Source organism: Felis catus, chromosome B4, assembly GCF_018350175.1.
Source record: "Felis catus isolate Fca126 chromosome B4, F.catus_Fca126_mat1.0, whole genome shotgun sequence".
NCBI classification, from domain to species: Eukaryota; Metazoa; Chordata; class Mammalia; order Carnivora; family Felidae; genus Felis; species Felis catus.
In genome coordinates, this window is record NC_058374.1 from 135755263 (window position 1) to 135778950 (window position 23688).

Consider the following 23688-nt stretch of genomic DNA (forward strand, 5'->3'; position numbering starts at 1 on the left):
CCCTAACCTGCTCACATTCTGTGTCTCTCTCAAAAATAAACATTAAAAAAAAATTTTTTTTAAAGATAAAAAATGATCTTATTTTTAACTAACGTCTCCACCAACGTGGGGCTCAAACTCACAACCCTGAGATCAAAAGTCACGTGCTCCACCAACTAAGCCAGCCGGGTGCCCCACAGGACCTTATTTTCTAATAGTTTCATAGCCATTGAACCAAAGGATAACATCACACGACAATTCTGAAGACTACCTTCATTATTAGCTGGAGTGGTCTCCACATTCCTTGGTGACGAAGAAGATGCTTCTGGCTGTGCTGATGGCCAGCCTGTGCCACTCACCTGAAGGTGAGAAAATTCACCAGTCAGCAAAGCAAGAAAAGAAAAAAAAAAAAATCAAAGCTAATAATGGAATGGTCACCTTCCAGGTACCTGGGTTAGCGGCAAGGAAAGATAATATTAAGACATGTCTATTCTTTCTTCTTTTTTTTAATTGAAGTATAATTAACGTACAGTATCACATTAGTTTCAGGTATACAATATAAAGATTCAACAACTCCATACATTACTCAGGGTTCATCAAGATAAGTGTGCTCTTTGTCCCTCTTTACCTATTTCAACCCTTCCCCCAGCCCCCCACCCATGCTTCCTTCTGGCAACCACCAGTCTGTTCTCTGTATTTAAGAGTCTGTTGTTTTATGTGTCTCTTTGGTTGGCTTCTTAAATTCCACATGTGAGTGAAATTACATCGTATTTGCCTTTCTCTGTCTGATTTATGTCACTTAGCATTATAGCCTTTAGGTCCATCCATGTTGTTGCAAATGGCAAGAGCTCCTACTTTTTCGTGGCTGAGTAATATTCCTCTGTGTGTGTGTGTGTGTGTGTGTGTGTGTGTGTGTGTGTGTGTGTGTGTGAGAGAGAGAGAGAGAGAGAGAGAGAGAGATCTTCTTTATCTATTCGTCTATGGTGGACATTTGGGCTGCTTCCAGAGTTTGGCTACTCTAAATAATACTGCAATAAACAGGGATATAGATCTTTTTGAATTAGTGTTTCCATTTTCTTGGGTAAATAGCCAGCAGTGGCATTACTGGATCATGTGGTAATTCTATTTTAAATTTTTTCAGGAACTTCCATTCTGTTTTCCACAGTGGCTGCACCAATTTGCGTTCCTACCCATGGTACGTGAGGGTTCTTTTCTCCTCACATCCTGTCCAACACTTATTATTTCTTGTGATTTTGATTTTAGCCATTCTGACAGGTGTAAGGTGATCGCTCACCGTGGTTTTGATTTGTGTTTCCCTGATGATGAGTCATGTGGAGCATCTTTTCCTGTGTGTTTGCCATCTGGATGTCTTCTTTGGGAAAATGCTTATTCAGGCCCTCTGCCCATTTAAAAAAAAATTTTTTTTAATGTTTATTTTTCACAGAGAGAGAGAGAGAGAGAGAGAGAGAGCGTGCGCGCATGAGCAGGGAAGGGGCAGAGAGGGAGGGAGACACAGAATCCGAAGCAGGCTCCAGGCTCCAAGCTGTCAGCACAGAGCCCGAGTTGGGGCTCGAACTCATGAACTGCGAGATCATGACCTGAGCCGAAGTCAGACGTTCAACCGACTGAGCCACCCAGGCGTCCCTGAAAGCAGCATCTTAATGGTCCCTTCTTGTTATTCGTAGTAGTTACGTTTTTTTTTTTTTTAATGTTTTTATTTATCTTTGAGACAGAGAGAGACAGAGCATGAGCAGGGATGGGGCAGAGAGAACGGGAGACACAGAATCCGAAGCAGGCTCCAGGCTCTGAGCTATCAGCACAGAGCCCGATGTGGGGCTCAAACTCACGGAGTGTAAGATCATGACCTGAGCTGAAGTCAGACTCTCAACCAACGGAGCCACCCAGGCGCCCCCTTTTTTTGTTTGTTTGTTTTTGAGACAGAGAGAGACAGAGCATGAGTGGGGGAGGGACAGAGAGAGGGAGACACAGAATCTGAAGCAGGTTCCAGGCTCTGAGCTGTCAGCCCAGAGCTCAATGCAGAGCTCAAACTCACAGACCGCAAGATCATGACCTGAGCCGAAGCCGGACACTCAACCGACTGAGCCACCCAGGCGCCCCTCCTGTGCCCATTTTTTAATCAGATTATTTACTGTTTTCAGTGTTGAGTTGTACAAGTTCTTTACGTATTTTGGACATTAACCCATTATCAGACATATCATTTGCAAATACGTTCTCCCATTCGGTAGGTTGCCTTGTCCTTTTCTTGATGGTTTCCTTCGCGACGCAAAAGCTTTTTATTTTGGTGTCGTCCCAAGAGTTTGACTTTGCTTCTGTTCCCCTTGCCTGAGGAGGCATAGCTAGAAAAAGGTTTCCGTGGCCGATGTCACAGAAATTACTGCCTATGTTTTCTTTTAGGAATGTAATGGTTTCAGGTCTTGCATTTAGGTCTTTAATCTATTTTGAGTTGTTTCTTTCTGTGTAGGGTGTAAGAAGGTGGTCCAGTGTCACTCTTTTGCATGTCGCTGTCCAGTCTTCCCATCACCGTTTGTTGAAGAGACTTTTTCCTCATTGTAGAGTCGTACCTCTTTTGTTGTAGATTAACTGACCACGTAAGTGTGGGGTTATTTCTGGCCTCTCTATTCTTTCCATCGAACTGTGTGTCTATTTTTGCACCGATACCATACTGTTTTGATTACTACGGCTTTCTGGTATATCTCGAAATCTGAGATTGTGATGCCTCCAGCTCTGGTTTTCTTTGTCAAGATTACTTTGGCTATTCAAGGTCTTTTGTGGTTCCACACAGGTTTTGGGACTCTTTTGTTTCAGTTCCTTGAAAAATGGTGTCGAAAACACGTATATTCTTAAGTCTCTGTTTTGAGGCTCCAATTCCTTATTTTTTCCTCCACCAGATTTTTATTTTGTGATAACTTCAGACTTGCAAAAATGCTGCAAAGATAGTAGAGTTTCCATATCCGCTTCACCCACCTTCCTCTGATGGTAAAGTACCCACGGCACGTCTGCCAAAACTAAGAATTATCACGGAGGGATCAATGATTTAGCTATCGTTATTAGCTAAACTCCAGACTTTATTCAGATTTCACCACTTTCCCACCCCCGTCTCTTTTCTGTTCCAGGATCCGTTCCAGGCTCCCACGCTGCGTCGGTCGCGTCTCCTGAGTCTCCTCCGGTTTGTCACAGCTGCTCAGTCTTTCCTGGTTTTCCACGACCTTCGAGCTTCTGAAGGGTAGTGATCGGCTAGTCTGTAGAATATCCCTCAGTTCGGGCGTGTCCGATGTTTTCTCGTGCTTAGCCTCAGTTTGGGGGAAGAATGGCACAGGGCTGAGGTACCCCTCTCACTGCCACACGTCAGCTTCCCTGAACGTGGGTGATGCGGACCCTGATCCCTTGGTTAAGTTGGTGACTGCCAGGCTTTTCTCTGATAAGGTCACTGTTTTCCCCTTCCCATTCCCCAGTTTTGGGAACAAGTCACCAAGTCTGGCCTGCACTCAAGGGGAGAGGGGGTGAAGCTGCATCTGTGGAGGGGCAGACTATCTACAGATATGACTGAATTTTTCTCTAAGAAAAATCATCCCTTCTCTCCACTTACTCATCCAATCATCTCATCATTATTAGTGGGGACTCGTGGATATTCGTTTCATTCTGTGGATTATAACCCGAACTGTCGTTATTTATTTTGTTGCTTGAATGATTCCAGTTTTGACCACCGGGACCTCTTTCCGGTTGGTTCCCGAGTCCTTTAGACATGCCCTCCCCTATCTGCCACCTGCTCCGCCCAGCACCTGCTTACTTTCCGACACTCCAGGGCACTCCAGGCTCCCCAGTGGCCCGGGCCCTAGAATCGGCCATTTCTCTGAAGGTAGCCCCGGTCCTCCTGGCAATTAGAAACCAAGATGTGGGTGCTGGGTGTGCTTGTGTACCGGAGCGTCCCTGTCGCTGGGCCTCTTGGTGGACAGAGGCGGGTAATACACGTGTGTCTGTCTCTGCTGACCCATGTGTATCCACTACCTGTCATCGTGCTCCACTGTGTGTGTGCGTGCGTGAGTGTGCGTACAGAGACACGCTGAAACAAACGTGAGTTCACGTTAATGCTAATTCCACACGAATTCCCACACTAGGCACCAAACTGTTGTCTCCTCCTTCCAGCCTGTCACTTCTATTCCTAACACTTCTCGGCTACTAGTCCTGGACGTTCTAGATCTCGTTCTATGTTGAACAAGAGGCACAGATCGTGACAGAACACCTTATCTTTTCTTTTGTTTTCTGTTCTCTTCTTTTTTGAGAATTGTTTCTGGTAACTGTTAACTATGTCAATGAACGTGTATGTGCACATCATAATAACAACAACAAAAAAATCAAGGCTTAGCAATTTATACACCTTTCCACATTTTTACTTGGAAGTTGGTTACAGAATGGGTTAAGCAAACAATGCTCCCTCCCCAGTGGGGCTGGGAAGAAGCAGGGCAGTGAACAGACATCTGAGGCTCTGGCCAGGGGTCCACCTACGTTTCCTCACAGGACAGCTCCGTAAATATTTTAGGCTTTGGAGGCCTCACGTTCCCTGACCTGAGAGATCTGGGGATTGTTCCTGGCTCCTGTCGGACCACGACGACAAAGATCATCATTCTGATAGCATTTACTGACGGTTCACCCTGTGCCAGCTCCTAACTCCTTGCATCTGTACTGACTTCATTCTTACAACAGCCTTGAGATACGGTATGCTCTATGGGCACGACTAAACAGGGACAATGAGGTTCAAACCCCTATTAAAATTTGGGTTAAAAAAAAAAAAAAACCTGTCTTCGTTCTTGGTCAGTTCCATAGCTATGACCTGAATCATGGCACCACCAGTAATAACTGCTCAGCCCCCCTGGAGCCTGGGCATGGGCCTGTAACCAAATTCTGGCCACTCGGATATGAATGGAAGTGACGTGCACTGCCTCCAGATTGTTTTAGTAAAAGGAGGGGGCACACGCTTCCCTAGAAGCTTCCCTGCCCATTGCTGCGAAAGGTCATGAGCTGGGGCAGACACTTTGGACTATGAGATAGAAGCCAGTCCGTGGAGAAGAGCAAAATAAATCCCTCGGTCAGTCCTGGACAGGCAACTTCCGAACTGCTGATGGAGATTCATTTCTATCTTGTGTAAAGTGATTTATTTCGGGGTTGTTTATCACAGCGGCTCAGCTTGGATCCTAAGTGAAACATTTCAATATATGCCCTTTATAACTGTAGGAGTAAGCATACTTTAAAATTATATAAAGCAGACTACATACCTCAGGAGAAGCATGAGAGGCAAAGAAGTCTTCCTCTTTTGGTGGAGAGGACAAAGGCGGAACCACACAGCTATCAAGCCACAGCTAGAGCAAAAACATAAAGTGTGTGCTGAGTCCTTCACCCGGCTTTAAAAGTTTTTCTTTAATACTCTCACTCCCTTTCTAGAGACCTGTTTGCTAATGATTGGTACTTTCCACTATTATACAATCAGTTAACAGGCCTACACGGGGCCCCTGAGCACATTTTGGTTATGTATCAACCCAGTAACTTTTGCTTCCAAGCCTTGAGGATGCCAAGGACCAGGTTCACAAGCCGTTTCTGAAAAGGAAAGACGGAGGGCTTGATATCCAAGGGCATATTGTATCTAGAGTATCATCAATCCTCATTTTTAGTGGATTCCATGTTTGCAAATTCACCTACCTGCCACAATTTATCTGTAACCCCCAAGTCAGGACTTAAGACACTTCTGCGGTCCTTCATAGACATGTGTGGATCAGTAAAGAATGTAGGTCACCCCGAGGTGCACGTTCCCAGCTGAGGCTGAACAAGGTGACGCTCTGTCTCCTTGTTTCAGCTCAAACTGTAAGTAAGTGTCCTTTTTTGTGGTCGATTTAGCGACACATCTTTCACACTGCTGTGCTTTGTTGGTGATTTCATTGGTTAAAATGGCCCCCAAGCCCAGTGCCGAAGTCCTACCTTGTGTTCCCAAGCACAGGAAGGCTGTGATGTGCCTTATAGAGAAAACACAGAATGAGGTAAGCCCCACCCCCCACCCCCGGGCATGAGTTACAGATATCTATAGATATATCTATATATATGTAGATATATCTATAGATATCTATATATATCTATAGATATATATATTATATAGATATATATATCAATATACTATTATTATATATTTAATTGCATATTAATAACATATTCAGCCTGGCTGGCTCGGCCTGCTTAAGCATCCTACTCTTGATTTCGGCTCGGGTCATGATTTCAAGGTTCGTGGGTTCGAGCCCTGCATCGAGCTCTGTGCTGACAGTGCGGAGCCTGCTTGGGATTTTTCTCTCTCTCTCTCTCTCTCTCTCTGCCCCTCCTACTCCCTCTCTCTCTCACAATAAATAAACTTAATTTTTCTTAATTTAAAAATCTAATAATATATTCAATAAGGTGTCCTTAAATAGTACCACATGTAAAGTAAGGTTATGTACTGATCAGCTGATGGGAATGTTGTGACCAGACACTCACGGGAACCCAACCCTCTCTCTCCTAGGAGTGATGTTTCCGCATTTACTCATTCAGTGCATCACTCCCATGAACCTCAAGAATCAACTACACATGGTTTCCTTGCAAGAGAATCCAGCTAGAAGGTTTTACTGTTTGGGATAGGTAACACCACTTTAAAAAAAAATTTTTTTTTTTTTTTTTACTGCTTTTATTTATTTATGAGAGAGACAGAGAGACAGAGTACGAGTGGGGGAGGGGCACAGAGAGAGAGAGAGAGAGAGACAGAATCTGAAGCAGGCTCCAGGCCCTGAGATGTCAGCATAGAATCTGATGTGGGGCTTGAACCCATGAGCCGCGAGATCATGCCCAGAGCTGAAGTCGGACACTTAACCAACTGAGCCACCCAGGTGCCCCTAAATTCTCTTTTTTACATTTTTATTCACTTTTGAGAGACAAACACAGAGTGCAAGCGGGGGAGGGGCAGAGAGAGGAAGACTCAGAATCCGAAGCAAGCTCCAGGCTCCGAGCCGTCAGCACAGAGCCCGACGCGAGACCCGAACCCACGAACTGTCAGATCATGACCTGAGCCGAAGTCGGACGCTCAAATGACTGAGCCACCCAGGAGCCCCCAAAACCACTTTCTGTACCGAAACGAATGTTCATCTGCCAGAGGCGCTCCAACCCACCCGTGACTTACATCAGTGCCATGCTTCCGCGTTGCCTGGGAGGCCAGCGACTTGATTCTCTCCCGATAGAGCTGAGCAGCGCGACTGTTGTACTTGGCATTGGTGTCATTGGTGGCACAGCCGTGTTGATGGAAAAAGGAAGACTACAGAGGAAAATGCATGAATTAATAGCAACGCGGCATTAAATCTCACCTGTGACTGAAAACATTACTTCATGTTATGAAGGAGTTTTTGGGAAATACTAGTGAAAACAAAAGTAATTAAACCACATAATTTACAAAAAGAATTCGTACTGCCTAATTTAAAGTCAACTCCTCCTTGTAAAAGGGAATGCTTTCCACACATTGAACATTGGTATTTTTGTGTAACCGGGCATGAGGCTCACGGTACAAAATGACAAAGCTGTGACCCTTCATTTCTCCATCAACCCACTTTGGTCATTCTGAATTATTCTGTTATTTGGGGGGACGCCTTCCACTCTGGACTACTTTTAGCTCATGAGAAATTCATTTCAGTGTGAATTCCTCTAACTTGGAATTTCTGACAAATTGGTTAACAGGGGCCACGCCAACCATCACCTTGTCTAGTGCTGTTTCTTCGTGAACAGAAACCACAGCATAAGCACGAGATAAGATAAACGTTTCAACAGTTAGAGGAAACTGTTTCCAACCACCTCATAAGGGTCGGGATTCATATCTCAATGAAAGCAGGCATTCTAGAAACCTGTATGAGCAATCCTCGTATTGACCCAACTGGATTCATCAGATATACTGGGTTTGTAAATGAAGTTTAACATATTTGAGGCTCTTTATTTAGGTTTGTAAGGGAGGGCAAAGAGACCTGCTCTTTTAAAACTATAAGTTAATTGGACACTTGAGAAGTTATGTTTTACGCAGAAGTTACTAAGAACGGGGATCTCCTTTGTCTTGTTCGGCACTGTATCTCAGCACCCAGCCCAGAGCTTTGTGTTTACGAGGTATTTAAAAGATTTGGGGATAAACAAGTTACCAGGGCCACCCACTCCCAGGCCCGTCGTCTTGTCTTAGCTACTCAATAGGGCCTCCCAAACTCATACATGCAAATACCCAACTTCCCTCCCCGCTTATAGCGAGAAGGGAGACAGCAGGTCTGCGATGAACTTACTGCGTGAGCATTTCCTCCAACTTGCATGCATCGCAGCTGAAACCAAGACCAGTTCGAGTCCAGCTCAGTAGATCTAAATGGGGAGAATGTTCTCAAATGTTAACACGTTCTTCCCCCAGAACGAAGCCACCAAAGTTTTGGAAGCAAGAGTTCCCTTGATTTTCAGCATCCTGAAGACTTCTAGGTCTGTGTTAACAGTGACAGGGGATGTGCTGGGCCTGCAGAGCCCGTGATAGTGATGCAAACAGCTCCCGGCCCCTCTCATCCTTCCTGGCAGCCATGTTTCCGATGGCCCAGCCACACGCTCCCCTCCACGCGTGACCACAGGTGGGCCGCCCCAGGCCAGGAGCACTTCCGCTGCTCCAGACAGCGCCTCATCTGGGGCTCAGGGACAAGACGGGCTTCCTGGGCCGTTGGAACAACCGTGACTCCTCGCCTCCCATTCTCAGTGGCTTATGATCTAAAAATCGGTAACGTCTCTCTGCTCAAAACAGATGTGCTCTTCTGATCCTTCAGATCAGCTACGCATTTGTCCAGTCCGACCTCTAACGGGAGCCTCGGGGACGCTCACAGTCTCATCAGCAAGCAGAAGGGACCTAACCAACACCACCGCCATCAGGGAGGGGAGAAAACTCAGGATTTAGTGCTCCTGACGTGAAAGCCGGAAGGGCCTTCTCCCCTACCACACCTCGTGCTCTACTTCTCTGCAACCTGAGACCAAATCCAGGCAAGGTAAAGGCAATAACCGTATTTCCCAACAATAACAATTCGCCGAGCGATCGCTGTAAAGCAAGGTGTGATATTCCAACAATGTTAGAAGCCTTCACATTAAATCCGTAGGGAAGAGCAAAAGCAAGGCTGTCCCATATGCAACAGCTTGTCCCCCACTAACTGTAAAGGAACGTGGACACTTCTGAATGGGTGTAGGTAGAGTACCTGTACAAAATAGGAAGGTAAAAAGAAAAGACGCCTCTTTTCCTTTTATACTGCCCTCCCATTTGCCAGTTTCTATGCCTATTCGTATTGCTTATTAGCCTTTGTAAACGTTAGAATGTTATTTTGAAGCCAATAGCTACCCTAAAATAACAACACTAAGACATATCATTACTTGCACCTGTAACAAATCCACTCCGTGTCAATACATAAAAAGCAAAATTTAATCTACCCTTTATAAGCAGCAGGTTTCCCAAAGACAAAAGTAAAATCTTTTAGAATTTGATGACCAGGCAGTGTGACTAAATGATATACCTTGTTCTGAAATCCTTTTTCTGATGGATCTTAGCCACACGTTCACGACTCTGCATCAGACGGAGTCAGGTACCACCCCCATCCCACGCTGCCAGAGCATGGCAGGTAACAGCACAGCCTCTGGAGACAGACCGAGACAGAACAAAGCTCAACTCTGCCATGGCCAGCTGGATGACCTCGGAGAAGTTACTTAGCTTCTCTGTGCCCGCCTTCCTCATGTGCAAAGCAGTGATAATTACAGTATTATCTATCTCACTCTTGTAGAAACCAAACAAGCTAGTATCTGGAAAGTGCCTGGCTCGCGGTAAATCCCACATGGCTAAAGTTCTCACCCTCGCCATCGCCATGATCATGTTAACCCTGTCACGCTGTGTCAGGTCAGAAGCAGCGAGCTCCAGACGACAGGAATGTCCCACGTTTTTCTGCCACACTCCTACAACAGGCACATAGCAGGCACCTGAATTTGGGCTGACTTAACTGGGTCCTAAAGCTGAGGCTGCAAGTACTTGGATTTGCTAATCAGCCTCAACTTCTGGGCTTAAACGATCTTAAAAAAACAAAAAAACAAAAAATAGGGGCGGTTCCGCCATCTAAGGGTCCAACTTCAGCTCAGGGCGCGATCTCACGGTTCGGTTCATGAGTTTGAGTCCCACACTGGGCTCTGTGCTGACAGCGTAGAGCCTGCTTCAGATCCTCTGTCTCCCTCTTTCTCGGCCCCTCTCCGGCTCGTCTCGCTCTCTCTCTCTCTCTCTCTCTCTCTCTCCAAATATTACTCTATATATTCCTTAGAAAAAAAGATTAAAATGAATTGTTCCTGAACTGGGTTGTGGAGCCTGAAACTAGTCAACCTTTAGAGGAAACTTAATTGCTCACGAGTGCCCATTCCTACACGAGGAGCTGACTTCACCGGAGGTGATTTCTTCCCTCCAACGTAGATTGAGAGACACGAAAGGTAACTGACAGTCTGTGACAGCGCTAAGAAAAAAGTAAAGCAGAGGCAGTAAGAAAAGTGGAAGAATCAGTGACACTTTAACAAAGTGGCTCCTGCTAACAGCCAAGTCAATGAGAAAAGACGTTCCCACAACCTCTGTAATCCTTACATGAGTCCAGTACAACCTCCCCAAAACTGCATCAATTAGCTTCCCTAGTGGCTGCCAGAGTCAGTAAGCAGCACATTTAAATAGATTTTAGAAATCAGAAGGAATCTCACCAAATAACCATGACAAAGCTATCACGTAATCAAACATTTTAAATGGAATTTCATCCATCCAGCACCGTTAACCTAGACTTTGGCTCACAGAGAACCCCGGGAACAGCTTCAGGAGCCGCCTGTTGCTAACTGGCTTGGCTGCTTGACTGAAGGCCACCACGCAAGGCGTTGCCTTCCTACACGAACATCACAAACGTTTCTCCTCCAGCATCCGCTGGGCGGGCACACACATGACTCAGACCTGATCGCTGGCGGCATCTGCTGGGGACTCACCACGTGCCAGGCTTTATGTGGGTTCATCCGCTTTCTTCTCCCCAAGCCTCTACGGTGACTCCCCGGCTTCTCATCCCCACGTTCAAGGGAAGGAAACAGAGACACCGAGAGGGAAGCAGCACACCCAGAAACAGTCGGGGTGGTGCTGGGCTTCAGCCCCCAGCAGCCAGGCACAGTGCCCTCTCTCCTCACGCCTGCCCAGCACCGCCTGGCCAATGTCTGTGGGCACCTTCTGCGCCCGGGGCCCAGGTCGGCCTTCCTGCGTTCGCCCCTCAAGGTCTCAGCAGTTAAGTACAGGCTCTTGGCCTGGCAGTCAAGACCCTCCACAATGTCCCCCAAATCTTCCCCTTGAAATCCTAGGTCTCTTCATTTTCCTCTGCCTAGACAAATTAGCTACCAGGGGCCCCCCGGGTGGCTCAGTCAGTTAAACATGCGACTCTTGGTTTCAGCTCAGGTCATGATCTCCAGGTTCGTGAGTTCAAGCCCTGCATCGGGCTCTGTGCTGACAACAAGGAACCTGCTTGAGATTCTCTCTCTCCCTCTCTCTAGTCCTCCTGCGCTCTCTCTCTCTCACAATAAATAAATTTTTTTAAAAAGGTGGTTACTTGGGGCGCCTGGTGGCTCAGTCGGTTGGGCGTCCAACTTCCGCTCAGGTCATGATCTCGCGGTCCGTGAGTTCGAGCCCCACGTCAGGCTCTGTGCTGACAGCTCAGAGCCTGGAGCCTGTTTCAGATTCTGTGTCTCCCTCTCTCTCTGATCTTCCCCCATTCATGCTCTGTCTCTCTCTGTCTCAAAAATGAATAAATGTTAAAAAAAAAAAAAAGTCGTTACTAAACAGTTCACTTTTTCCAGCCTCTATACTTTTTTAAATTATTTATTTATTTATTTATTTATTTAGAGGGAGAGAGAGCATGCGTGCATGCGTAAGCCAGGGAGGGGCGGGGGGGGGGGGCGGGGGCGGGGAGAGAATCCAAGCAGGGATGCTGGGTTCGATCTCACAGCCCTGAGATCATGACCTGAGCCAATATCAAGAGTCAGTAGCTCAACCGACTGAGCCACCCAGGCGCCCCATACCTTTTCTCAAAGCCTGACTGCTGACCTCCTTTCCCCTGCCTTGTTTCCATGATCAAAATCTCACCAAAACTTCGAAATTCATTGCAAATGTCACCACCTCGTGGTCAACTTGGACTGACTTTCCAACCGGAAGTAGAGGCAGTGCTGTTTTCACGTCCTATGGGGCACTTTACAGTCTATCTTTTTGTTTCTTTTTTTTTTTTAATTTTACTTTTTTAGTGTTTATTTACTTTTGAAGGAGAGAGAAACAGAGTGTGAGCGGCGGACGGGCAGAGAGAGAGGGAGACACAGACTCCGTGGGGCTCGAACCCACAACCCGTGAGATTGTGACCCGAGTCGAAGTAGGATGCTGAACCAACTGAGCCACCCAGGCCCCTACAGTCTATCTTCTCATTCATGCTGTACCGAAGCCTGTCCCTGCCCTCCTACTGGATTCCATTCACCTTTCATAAGCTCATGAAATACTTAACAGTGAACCTCAGAGGAAACAGAGCTGGAGGGAGAGGAGCACGGGGAGGCGCAGATGCCCCAGGAGCTGAGGCCCGGAGTTCAAGCCCCTTCAGGTGGTGGGCAGGGGCCAACACAGTTACATCCTCTGCAGTCAGCTCCGAGGCAGCTGGCCATTTCCGTGGACGCCTAACCCGCCTTTCCCTTTTTGGTTGGCAAAAGCTCATAGGTTTTTTCCTTTGTAAAATTGTTGACTTGAAATTCTACTTAAAAAAAAAAAAAAACCCTCCATTTAAATAAACATTCCACCCATGCCAAATTGTTCATCTGTTCGTGACTGGGAGGTGGGACTGTTGGGGGGGGTGGGGCGGTGCGAGCGTCTGGCAGGGCAAGAGGGTGTAGAGGGGCAAGAGATTCTAGAGGAAGGACTTTTCACTTTATGAACTTTGGGACTATTTGGATTTTTTTTTTTCCCAATGACCTAGTGTTTGTAATTTCTTCCCACCAAGAAAAAATTTTAATGAGCAAACCTCCACCTCTTAAAAACAAAAACCCTGCTGAGTACTCTCACCTTCCTTGACTTCCTCTTGCCCAAATCCTAGACTGCTGCCCTCCGGTTGTATAGGACTTTTGGACAGTTGTTTCTGAATCATTTATAAACACTGCGATTCATAGTTCTATTTATCTGACTTTTAAAAGGCTAGTCATTAAACCTACAGCAGCCCAGAGAGACCCTGCTGTCTAGCCTCATTATGATCTGGGTCAGTCCTCCCCTCACCAGGGAACACGTCAGAAGACCGCCTGATTGCCTGGAATGGTTTATACTGGAGGTACTTTGCTGGAGAGGCAAAGGGAGGGTCAGATTACAAGGGCGGGACTTGGCACAGAGCAAGAGGGACAGAACACAGTGAAGACAGAAAGGAAGACCAATGGAGTCCAGACTTCATGAGCTCTGGGCAGAGCAGCTCACCTTATGGTAACCAGTAACAACCAATCCGGGGGGTGGGGGGGTGGGGGGGGAGGTGAAGAGGAGGGAAGTACCCTAAAAAGAAACCTGCCCGGGCAAGTAAATCCCTCAACATTTGAAGAAAAGGACAAGAACAGGACAGTGTATTCAAAATATTCTGGGAGCAGCATCTAAGACAAAAAGACAAGAAATGGATAGATACTCTGAAACCAGGAAGAACACAAAAGAACTCCCTTTTCTAAGTAATTGCCTACGGAGTTATGTGGCTATAAATATTTAGCCCATCAGCCTCTACAAACTGATTTCCGGAAAAAAGAACTCACGAAAGTACATCAGAATGTTTTTTTTTTTTAAGTGAATATATTTTAAAAAGAAAATTATATTATTTTTACTATGTAGTTTTTGTGCCATCATAGAAAATGTCTCATTACAAATAATAATCGATTTATCTTATAGGAACCAATGTTCTTCATAGTAATAGTATTATATCGATGTTCCTTAAGTCATAAGGAATGGAGGGGGGGTTGCTGACGAGCAAGCCTCGCTCAGTTCCAAGTCCTGAGACTGCCTGGGGATCCTTTTATTATTTCAGATTATTTTATGTCACACAAGGGCACTTCAGCCTCCCACCGGACTGTGGGGCTGTGTCCAAGGGGGCCACACGCAAAAGCCCCATCTAGGCTGCAACCAGACTGTCCAGAGTAGAAGATATGTACTCCCCAGAGGGAGCCAATGGCAGCCCACGTCCGCAGATTAAAGAAAAAAAGACTTTCTTTTTACAAGCACTTGAAATTGACACTCAAATTCCCAACACAATCATTCACTCAGGCTTCGTGAGGTCAGCGGCCCTGGGAGCCAGAGCTGTAGGCCTGTGCTATAACGAGCCTTCTCGCCTTTTTCCATCTTTATTTATTTTTGAGAGAGAGAGAGAGAGAGAGAGAGAGACAGAGCATGAGTGGGGAGGGGCAGAGAGAGAGAGGGAGACACAAAACCGGAAGCAGGCTCCGGGCTCCAAGCTGTCAGCACAGAGCTCGACGCGGGGCTCGAACTCACAACCAGGAGATCGTGACCTGAGCCGAAGTCGGACGCTCAACCGACTGAGCCACCCAGGCGCCCTGCATCTCGCCCTTTGTATCAGCTCTCCTCCAGGCCCGTAGCACCCCAACCCCCTGCTGTCGCTGATCTGCTGGTTATTAGAAGGTGATAAAAGGAAGGGAAAAGGGTCTCAGATCCTCCCTCCGGACTCTGTCTGCAGCACCGCAGCCTCAGATCTCTGACACAGAGCTCTACGGAACAGTCACCGAACGGAAAATCAGTCATCTTCCAGGTTACCTAACTATAAAGATTTCGATCCCCGCGACTCCTCGCCGGCCTCTCATTCTACCTGACGGCAAAGCAAACGTAGAGCAGAAAAGGGGAAAAGAACCGCTCCCGCCCATGACGAAAACAGACTCACTCACCTGATAAAGCTCAAGTGGACCCCAAGTGACCTGTGTGACCCTGAGCAGTCGATGCAAAGGAACACCCCGTAGGTTATACTCGCCCAGCTGGGGTTCTTGGCCCCACAGTCAAAACACACCTGGAAGACAGTTTCAAAACTCAGTTATTAATCCATCCCTATCAGCTAAATGAGCCATCTTACAGGCTGCGATACATGATCGAGCTTGAAAGCTGCTTAACGTTCACAATTTGAAACGGGTTAGTACAAAATATCTCACCTATTTGTTTTTTTTTTTTTTTTTTAAAAACCTCAACATTTGGGGCGCCTGGGAGGCTCAGTTGGTGAAGCGTCCAACTCTTGGTTTAGGCTCAGGTCGCGATCTCACAGTTTCGGGAGTTCGAGCCTCGCGTCAGGCTCTGCGGGGAACCTGCTTGGGATTCTCTCTCTCCCCCTCTCTCTGCCACTCCCTGACTCACCCTATCACTGTCTCTCTCAAAATAAATAAGTCAACTAAAAATTTTTTTTAAAAAAACCCTGAACTTTCAATTTATTATGATGTTACAGATAATTATGTATTAATTAGGCATCAGCAGGGCTCCCTACCAGTCACGCGAATGAACACTAACCAGGGACGTCCCCCTGGTGGGAACACTCAAGGCCTTGTGGCCTCGTGGCCTTCCAGCCAGTGGCTCTCCACCGGCCCCCAGCCAGCTGAGGCGGAGGGGACGGGAGCCACCCTCACTTGCGCGGGGTGACCTCTGACCAGTTAAGAAGGCAGAAGTTTCCGAGATTAGATAATAAAAGACGCCGTGGCTTCCTTTCTGTCTCTTGCCACCTCTCTCCCCTGGAGCACTGGCTCTGGGGGAGGCTAGCTGGCAGGTCTGGGGGACACTCGAGCGGCCCAGGGGAGAGGCTCAAAGTGGTGAGGGACGGACGCCCCGAGTGCAACAAGCCGGTGAGGAGCAGGGGCCGGCGGAGCACCTCAGGACCGAGCTTCAGAGTGGGGAACCCCAGCCTGGAGAGACGGCAGCGCCAGCAGACGGCCTGACGGCACCCTCATGAGACAGCCCGGGCCCTCCTCCCTCAACACTGACTGAGGTCAAACAGTCTTCATCTGAGAGCGTCTGGCAACAGGAGCATAAAAACGACTTTAAAATATCCAGAGTTTGTCACGGAATTTAATATTTATAATTAATTAAAGCCAGAACAACCGAAGGGCATGGGGCGCCTGGGTGGTTCAGTCGGTTGAGCGTCCGACTTCGGCTCAGGTCGTGATCTCACAGCTCATAAGTTCGAGCCCCGCGTCCGGCCCTGTGCTGACGGCTGAGAGCCTGGAGCCTGCTTCGGATTCTGTGTCTCCCTCTCTCTCTGCCCCTCCCCTGCTCATGCTGTCTCTCTCTGTCTCAAAAATAAAAATAAAAACATTTTTAAAAAAATTAAAAAAAGAACAACAGAATGGCAAACACTCCACTAATAAGAGAACATTTTTTTTTTCTTCCAGAATAAGAGTCCCAGATTTTAAATACACTTGATAGACAGAGACGCCTATGGGAAGTTTGTCCCAACTACAGTCATCAAGAAAGATCTGGCTTCTGGCCTTCTGAGGGCAACGCGAGAGTGAAAACGCGAGCGGATTTTCCAAAGGCCCTCAGCACGACAGGCTCACACGAAGTATGGGGTTAGAGTGACAACTGATGTGGAAGGTGCCGGTCCGCTCCAATGTTTACTGACTGCCTGCTGTATGCCAGATACCATGGTAGGCACTAAGGTATTTGGGAACGGATTCCACAAACACCTGCTGGGTCCCTGTGCCCTGCCAGGCCACCTGCTGGCCTTTCTGGAGCTCACTGCGCAGGGGGAGGGTAGGACACAGAAATTAAGATGCCCCGTGGTAACAGCCAGTCGAGTAAGGAATCCCCTTCCGTGGGACCCCAAACAGTGTGACCAACTCTACCAACGGCGCTGTCCCTCTGCAAGAGGCCCCCCGTAGTCCCCCACTGACTCAACCAAGAGTTGTGCACTTACTACCAAGTAAGGACCGGAAACACGGGAAGCAGACATCCGAAGGGGGTTCAGGAAGAGTCTGCCCGCGTGGAGCCCGCACATGCACCCACAGTCAGCAGGCAAGACAGTTAGTTACAGGCGGAATCTTAGTAAGCAAGGACAGGAGAGAAAAAGTTTTCTAGACAGCGCCCGAGAGGCAACTGGACTCTCAAGAACAGAATCGTAAGGCACAGTAAGCGGCAACAGCCTGCGGAGGAGACAGCCCCGCGAGGGAGGTGACAAGGGAGATGGCGCACGGCCCAGAACGGGCAAGACTGAGAATCTTCCCGAGGTGGGCTTGTCGCGTGGCTGGGGAGAGCGCAGACTGGCTTCTAACAGGCTGGTCTCAGCACCCTCGTGACCAGCAGCTAAGATGAGAAATTGCCAGAACGTAGCTCCGTGAGGGCAGGAGTCCTATCTTATGCACCCGAGCTGAGCACGGAGCCTGGCACCAAGTGGGCGCCTACTGAATGCAAACACAGGTTGTTGGACAGCGTGTAGGGGCGGTTGAGATCAGGTACTGCGGGGTGTGAGACCAGCAGGCAGTTAGCGATGCAAGTCTGGCTCTCACACATGCTGGAGCGGGAGGCGGCTTTGAGAGCGGGATTGCACTTGGTTGTGATATGCAGTCCCACAGCAAAACTGAGATATGGTTTTCTTTTTCTTTTCCTTTCTTTTTTTTCTTTTTTTTTTAGTTTACTTATTTATTTCGGGAGAGAGAGAGAAAGAAAGAACGAGTGGGGAAGGGCAGAGAGAGAGGGAGAGAGAATCTCAAGCAGGTCCCTCGCTGTCAGCACAGAGCCCAGCTCGGGGCTCGATCTCACGAACCCCAACTGTGAGATCATGAGCTGAGTGGAAATCAAGGGTTGGACGCTCAACCGACTGAGCCACCCAGGCGCCCTGAGATACGGTTTTCTAAGCAGAATATCACTTCTCATGGTGATGGAAAGCAACTACCTCTAACAGTTGGCTTTGCCTACTGACGAGAGTAACTACTAGAGAAGTAACAGCTAACGCGGAGTGTTTATTCCACATCAGGCATCGCTATCGGCCAACTGGACCATCATAACAATCCTACAAGAAGGCATTATTATTATCCCCATCGAGGCCAGCTTCTGGGCACACGTGTGACCCATACGGCCGCCCAGGGCCCCACGGCTGCTTAATGCTCTGCTGTCCCATCTTGAAATTCTCAACACTTTTAATTTTTTAATTTTTATTTTAGAGAGAGAGCACGCACACACGAGCAGGCAAGAGGGCGGAGGAAGAAAGAAAGGGAGAATCTTAAGCAGGCTCCACGCTCAGCATAGACCCCCAACACAGGGGCTCGATCCCACAACCCTGGGATCATGACCTGAGCCAAAATCGAGCTGGACGCTCAACCGACTGAGCCACCCAGGGGCCCTGAAATTTCCAACGCTTTTTAAACAAGGGCCCTGCATTTTCATTTTGCACATTTTGTATTCTCCGCAAAGCACTTGGTGTGGGTTTTCACCCCCATTTTAGAGAAAACTAAGGAATTACGAAGTGAAGTATCACAGCTGAGAAGCGGGATCTTGGGGACTCTACACCCCCAGCGGTCTGCCCCAGGGCTCACTCTTCACCCCTCACCACACTGCCCTCTCACAGGCCAGGCTGTCCTTTATCTGTCTTCCACCCGCCAGACTGGAAGCTTCCTGAGGGCAGGAGCCTGTCTCTGGATCCCTCAGTGTGCCCCACCGCTCTGTGGACCGCAGCTGCCCAGCAGATACTTGTTGGCGGAACAACTCAAGCAATCGAGCAGTAAAACTCGAGCAGTAAAACACAGAGAGATCAGGAAGGACTTCTCAAACTAGAAAACAGACCCTTCTGAGTTAAAACCTTGATCCACGGTAAATATTCGTCACACACGAGCAGGAGACATTGGATAACGTATTCTTTTTTTTAAATTTTTTTTTTCAACGTTTATTTTTGGGACAAAGAGAGACAGAGCATGAACGGGGGAGGGGCAGAGAGAGAGGGAGACACAGAATCGGAAACAGGCTCCAGGCTCTGAGCCATCATCAGCCCAGAGCCTGACGTGGGGCTCGAACTCACGGACCGCGAGATCGTGACCTGGCTGAAGTCGGACGCTTAACCGACTGCGCCACCCAGGCGCCCCATTGGATAACGTATTCTTAAAGTAAACCATGTGGTTTCTTTTGAAGTACCTCTTCCGTCTGTATATCTTACAGCTCTCTCCGTTACAGCCCCTTCTTAAAAATGCTTACGGTTAGGGCGCCTGGGTGGCTCAGTCGGTGAAGCGTCCGACTTCCGCTCAGGTCGGGATCTCACGGTCCGTGAATTCGAGCCCCGCGTCAGGCTCTGTGCTGACAGCTCGGAGCCTGGAGCCTGTTTCAGATTCTGTGTCTCCCTCTCTCTCTGCCCCTCCCCTGCTGATGCTCTGTCTCAAAAATAAATAAAAACATTTAAAAAACTTTAAAGAAGCAGGTTTATAGGGGCACCTGGGCGACTTAGTAGGTTAAGCTCATAGCTGAGTAGGTTAAGTAAGTAGGCTCAGCTCATGAGTTCACGGTTCATGGGTTCGAGCCCCCCATCGGGCTCTGCGCTGACAGCTCGGAGCCCAGAGCCTGTTTCAGATTCTGTGTCTCCCTCTCTCTCTGCCCCTCCCCCGCTCATGCTCTGTCTCTCTCTCTCTCTCAAAAATAAACATTAAAAAAATTTTTTTTTTAAATGCTTACTGTTCCCCAACTCTTCCACATCACTAAAACGAGTTTTCATCTTTGCTTACCTAACGGTTTCTTCCTAAGGATCAAGTGAAAAATTCTTCATCAAGAAAGGTAGCACAATGCTGCGGAACATTACCAGAAAATATTTTTGCTCCACGCTTTTATGAATCCTGTTACGGGACATAACATTTTCCACGGGTGCGTGGGTTTGTGACAATAACAGTAACAATCAACTAGCTGACACTAGTGGGGACCGGCACACGGAGGTACTGTTCCAACTGCTTTTCTTGGGTTTTCTCATTTAATCCTTTGCAATAACCCTCTGGGTTAGAGCCTGCTCGTGTCTCCATTTTCCGCTGAGGAAAATGAGGTACAACGTGGCCAAGGAACCTGCCCAAGGTGACACAGTTACCAATAAGCCCACACATATCCCTCAAAGGGTCCTAAAGACGATGAGCTCTTCCTTAAAAGAAGGCACCTTCGGGGCGCCTGGGTGGCTCAGTCGGTTAAGCGTCCGACTTGGGCTCAGGTCATGATCTCACGGTCTGTGGGTTCGAGCCCCGCGTCGGGCTCTGTGCTGACAGCCCAGAGCCTGGAGCCTGTTTCAAATTCTGTGTCTCCCTCTCTCTTGGACCCTCCTCCGTTCATACTCTGTCTCTGTCTCAAAAATAAATAAATGTTAAAAAAAAAAATTAAAAAAAAAAAAAGAAGAAGGCACCTTCCCTTCGATGAATTCAGAGAAGACACACTGTTTCGGAGATAGAGCAGACAAAAAGTGTAACTTCTACACTGCCAGGCGCAGACCCTAACCTTGTCTAGCTCTAGGGCAACCACTCTTTGTAATAACAGATGAATCTAAATTTGAAAATCAAGAAAACGGCCAAGAAATGGGCACTCGAGAATTCCCGGAGCCTTTCTCCTCCTCCGACTTCCCTACATTCATCAGACATCCCCTCCAATAAGCCGTTTCCTTTCTCATCCTCTTAGTCTGTAAAAATACAGGCTCCCTTCCAAGGCTTAGGACAAAGACATCTTAATTTTGCGAAACTCGGGATCTTTCCATGCTGGGACGCCCCAGCTCACGACCATGATCGTTAACAGCTGTTCACTTTGGAGGTGACAGTGGGGAGCCCGACAAAATGCTGCCATGGGAGGGGAGGGGAGAGTCCACGCTGACGCCCTGACAGCCCTTTGCACTCTCCAGGTTCCACGCTGACCTGTGATCCTCAGGGGAGGGTGTCACGTGAGCGCGATGTGTCATCACAACATCTCCAGCCGGTTGCAAAAAGTTGTAAAAGTCAGAGGAGAAAACCACCTCTGAGACCAAAAAAAAAAAAAAAAAAGGAAAACCCCAACCTCCAAACTCTCCAAAGATTTTGGAGAGACCCAAAGGGAAGAAAGAGAAGGGGGTGTATGGTGGGCCTTCTTAGCAAGAGAAAAGAGGCCACTGAACACACACCACTTGGCCGCTTTAGCAGACAGGGAAACTGAGGCTGCCATCAAAAACCACGGGCAACCAAGCAGGCTCCAACAGGCACCCCAGGAACTTCAGAGGTCAGCTCCAGTGTGCGGGGCTGGGGGTGGGGGGTGCGGGGTGGGGAGTGGGGTCGCACGAGCTTCCCCACGCGCCCAGCGCTGCCAGCTGGAGTTTCCGAGCCGGTGCATGCGTCCCAGCTGGGTCACAGGTGGCCTGCGGTGTCCGCCCCGCTCACAGGAGCCCCTGTGTATGCCCCCCAGCCCTCTCTCGGGGCCCCGAGCTCGCCCGCAGCTCTCTCCAGAACTCACGGGGTCCACTCCGCCACCCTGCCCCCCGTGTGTGCTCCCCCGCTCGGTGTCAGGAACCACAAGGTCTGTGCCCCCCACCCCCCGGCCCCCGGGACCCCCAAGTGCCCGCCCCGCCCGGGGCCCCGGTGTGCGCCCCCTCCCCCCCTCCCTTGCTGAGGCTGGGGGCGGCGCGCGGCCCGGACTCCAGCGAGGCCCAGGCGCCGCCGCAAGTGCGACGTGTCACAGGCCGGGCCGGCCCCTCCTCCCGCGGCCGCGGCCACTGCCGCAGCAGGGGCCGCCCGCGGGGTTCGGCGCCGATGGCCAGCAAGCCTCAACACGCCCGGCAGCCGTTACCTTATTGGTGGGCACCGAGCGGAGGCGCTTGAAGATGGTCAGGATGTCTTGCTTGCTGGGGTCCCCCATGGTCACCACAGAAGCGAGGCGCCGCCGGCCCGGCCAACCGGGAAGGACCAAGCAGGAGCGGTTGCCGCCTCCGGGAGACAGACGGCGGCCGAGGGGGGCGGGGCTGAGCGTGACGGCCAGGCCCCGCCCCCAGGCCCCCGCCCCCTGTCCCGCCCACAACCGGAGCTCACGCGCCGCTCTCTTCTCGCGGCCTCGCTCGGCAGCGCCGCTGGCTCCGCCCGCTCGGGCCCCGCCCCGGCGCTGCCCGCGCGTGCGCAGGAGTCTCGGGCGCCTTCTTCCGGTCGCCGTCTGCTCGGGGCCGAGCGAGGCAAAGCTGGGGGCGGATGGGTTTGGTTCCCGCGCGCTGGCGCTTGGGACTCGCCGCCACTCGGGCTGGTGGATCGCCACGTCGACCGACGGCCGACTGCGTGCTTGGCCGAGGTCTTCTCACCTCGTCCTCGTGAGGGCGCAGAACCAGTCCCTCCAGGTGGCAGAGGAGGAGACGTGAGGGCAAAGGGCCGACCCGCCACCTCCCGACGCCGATTGTCGCTTGTCACCTTCCTTCCTTTAAAAAAAAAAAAATCTTTTTTTTCATTAAGGTGAAGCCGACCCCTGGGGTGGGGAAGCTTTCATCGCCCGAAAATTGGTTTTCTTAGAGGATCTGTTTGGGTATCGGCTCAGCGAGAAAGGGCCGTTCTCTTGAGGCTCAGCCCCAACTGGTGAATAGACCAGAAAAGCAGCTCGACTTTCCCCAGCGCCCCGGGCTGCAGCCCACCCTTTGGCTGACGTTACAGAGGGTTTGAACTCGAGGAGGGGCGCCTGGGTGGCTCGGTCAGTTAAGCATCTGGGTTCGGCTCAGGTCACGATGTCACGGTTCATGGGATCGAGCCCGGGATCCGGCTCTGCACTGATGGCGAGGAGCCTGCTTGGGATGCTTTCCACCCCCCCTCCCCCACTCTCTCAATAAATTAGTAAATTTTTAAAAATATAAATAAACTCGTGGAGAAAGGTGCCTCTTTCACCGTCTGGGTGTCGAGCCGCCGGGAAATTGACACCTGGGGCTGGGGTGCACCTGGGTGGTGCATGCACGTGCAAGGAAAACGGGGCAACCTTAGCTCCAAGCCTGATTCAGCCCGCTACTTCCTCTTCTGTGGCCTTGGTCAGGTCGCCTTGACTCCTGGCTTGCTCATCGGTACAATGGGGCTGGAGATGAAGCATCAGGGCACCCCCGGAAGCAGCTTCCCCCCCCCCCCCCGGGATCCCTGGAAAAGGCTCTGGCAGTTCCTTTCTGCTTTTAGAAGCCAGGAGTGCTCACTCAACCTGTGTGGTTAGATGCCCTCAGGGGAAGTTGGCAGCTTGCTGGGATGTGGACTCAGATAAACCCAGGGTGGGAACTTTTCCTCAAGGAAGGAAAACGTGACCGTCCAGAACAGTGAGTAACTTTTGCAGATAGCTGTGACTGAAAGCTCTTCCTTCTATTGAGTCCAAGTAGATATTCCTGTACTCTGGGTCCCTTGGTATTGATGCAGGCTGGCCCTTCCGAGGACCTGGAGGGAGTCCTGCAGGACCAGCCAAGAGGGCCCTTGGCTTTGCACAGGACAGAAACCCAAGCTAGTGGGAGAGGAAGTGAGAGCAAAGGTTATTACATAGCGTAAGTGATACAACATAGCAGACGGAACGTCTGGGAGACTCGGAAAGGAAAGAAGAGAGTCTCTCCTTTGCTTGGGGTCTGGGTTATTGTTGTTTTAATGTGTTGTTGTTTTTTTTTTGTTTGTTTCTTTGTTTTTTTTTTT

General features: G+C 49.4%; 1 protein-coding gene across 2 annotated transcripts in view; it reads right to left on the minus strand.

The window, feature by feature from the left end:
- Positions 1–22030, minus strand: part of ARFGAP3 (ADP ribosylation factor GTPase activating protein 3) — a 55174-nt gene extending 33144 nt beyond the window's left edge. The window contains exons 1-6 of one of the 2 annotated variants that reach the window (XM_023257561.2): positions 21848–22030; positions 14998–15116; positions 8319–8391; positions 7187–7318; positions 5271–5354; positions 251–338 (exon numbers count right to left, since the gene is read on the minus strand). In XM_023257561.2, the coding sequence (XP_023113329.2) occupies positions 251–338; positions 5271–5354; positions 7187–7318; positions 8319–8391; positions 14998–15116; positions 21848–21916 (565 nt within the window). In that variant the 5' untranslated portion in view covers positions 21917–22030. The remainder of the gene's footprint in view (positions 1–250; positions 339–5270; positions 5355–7186; positions 7319–8318; positions 8392–14997; positions 15117–21847) is intronic. The other variant, XM_023257562.2, reaches the window with a different exon arrangement.
- Between the last annotated feature and the right edge of the window lie 1658 nt (positions 22031–23688).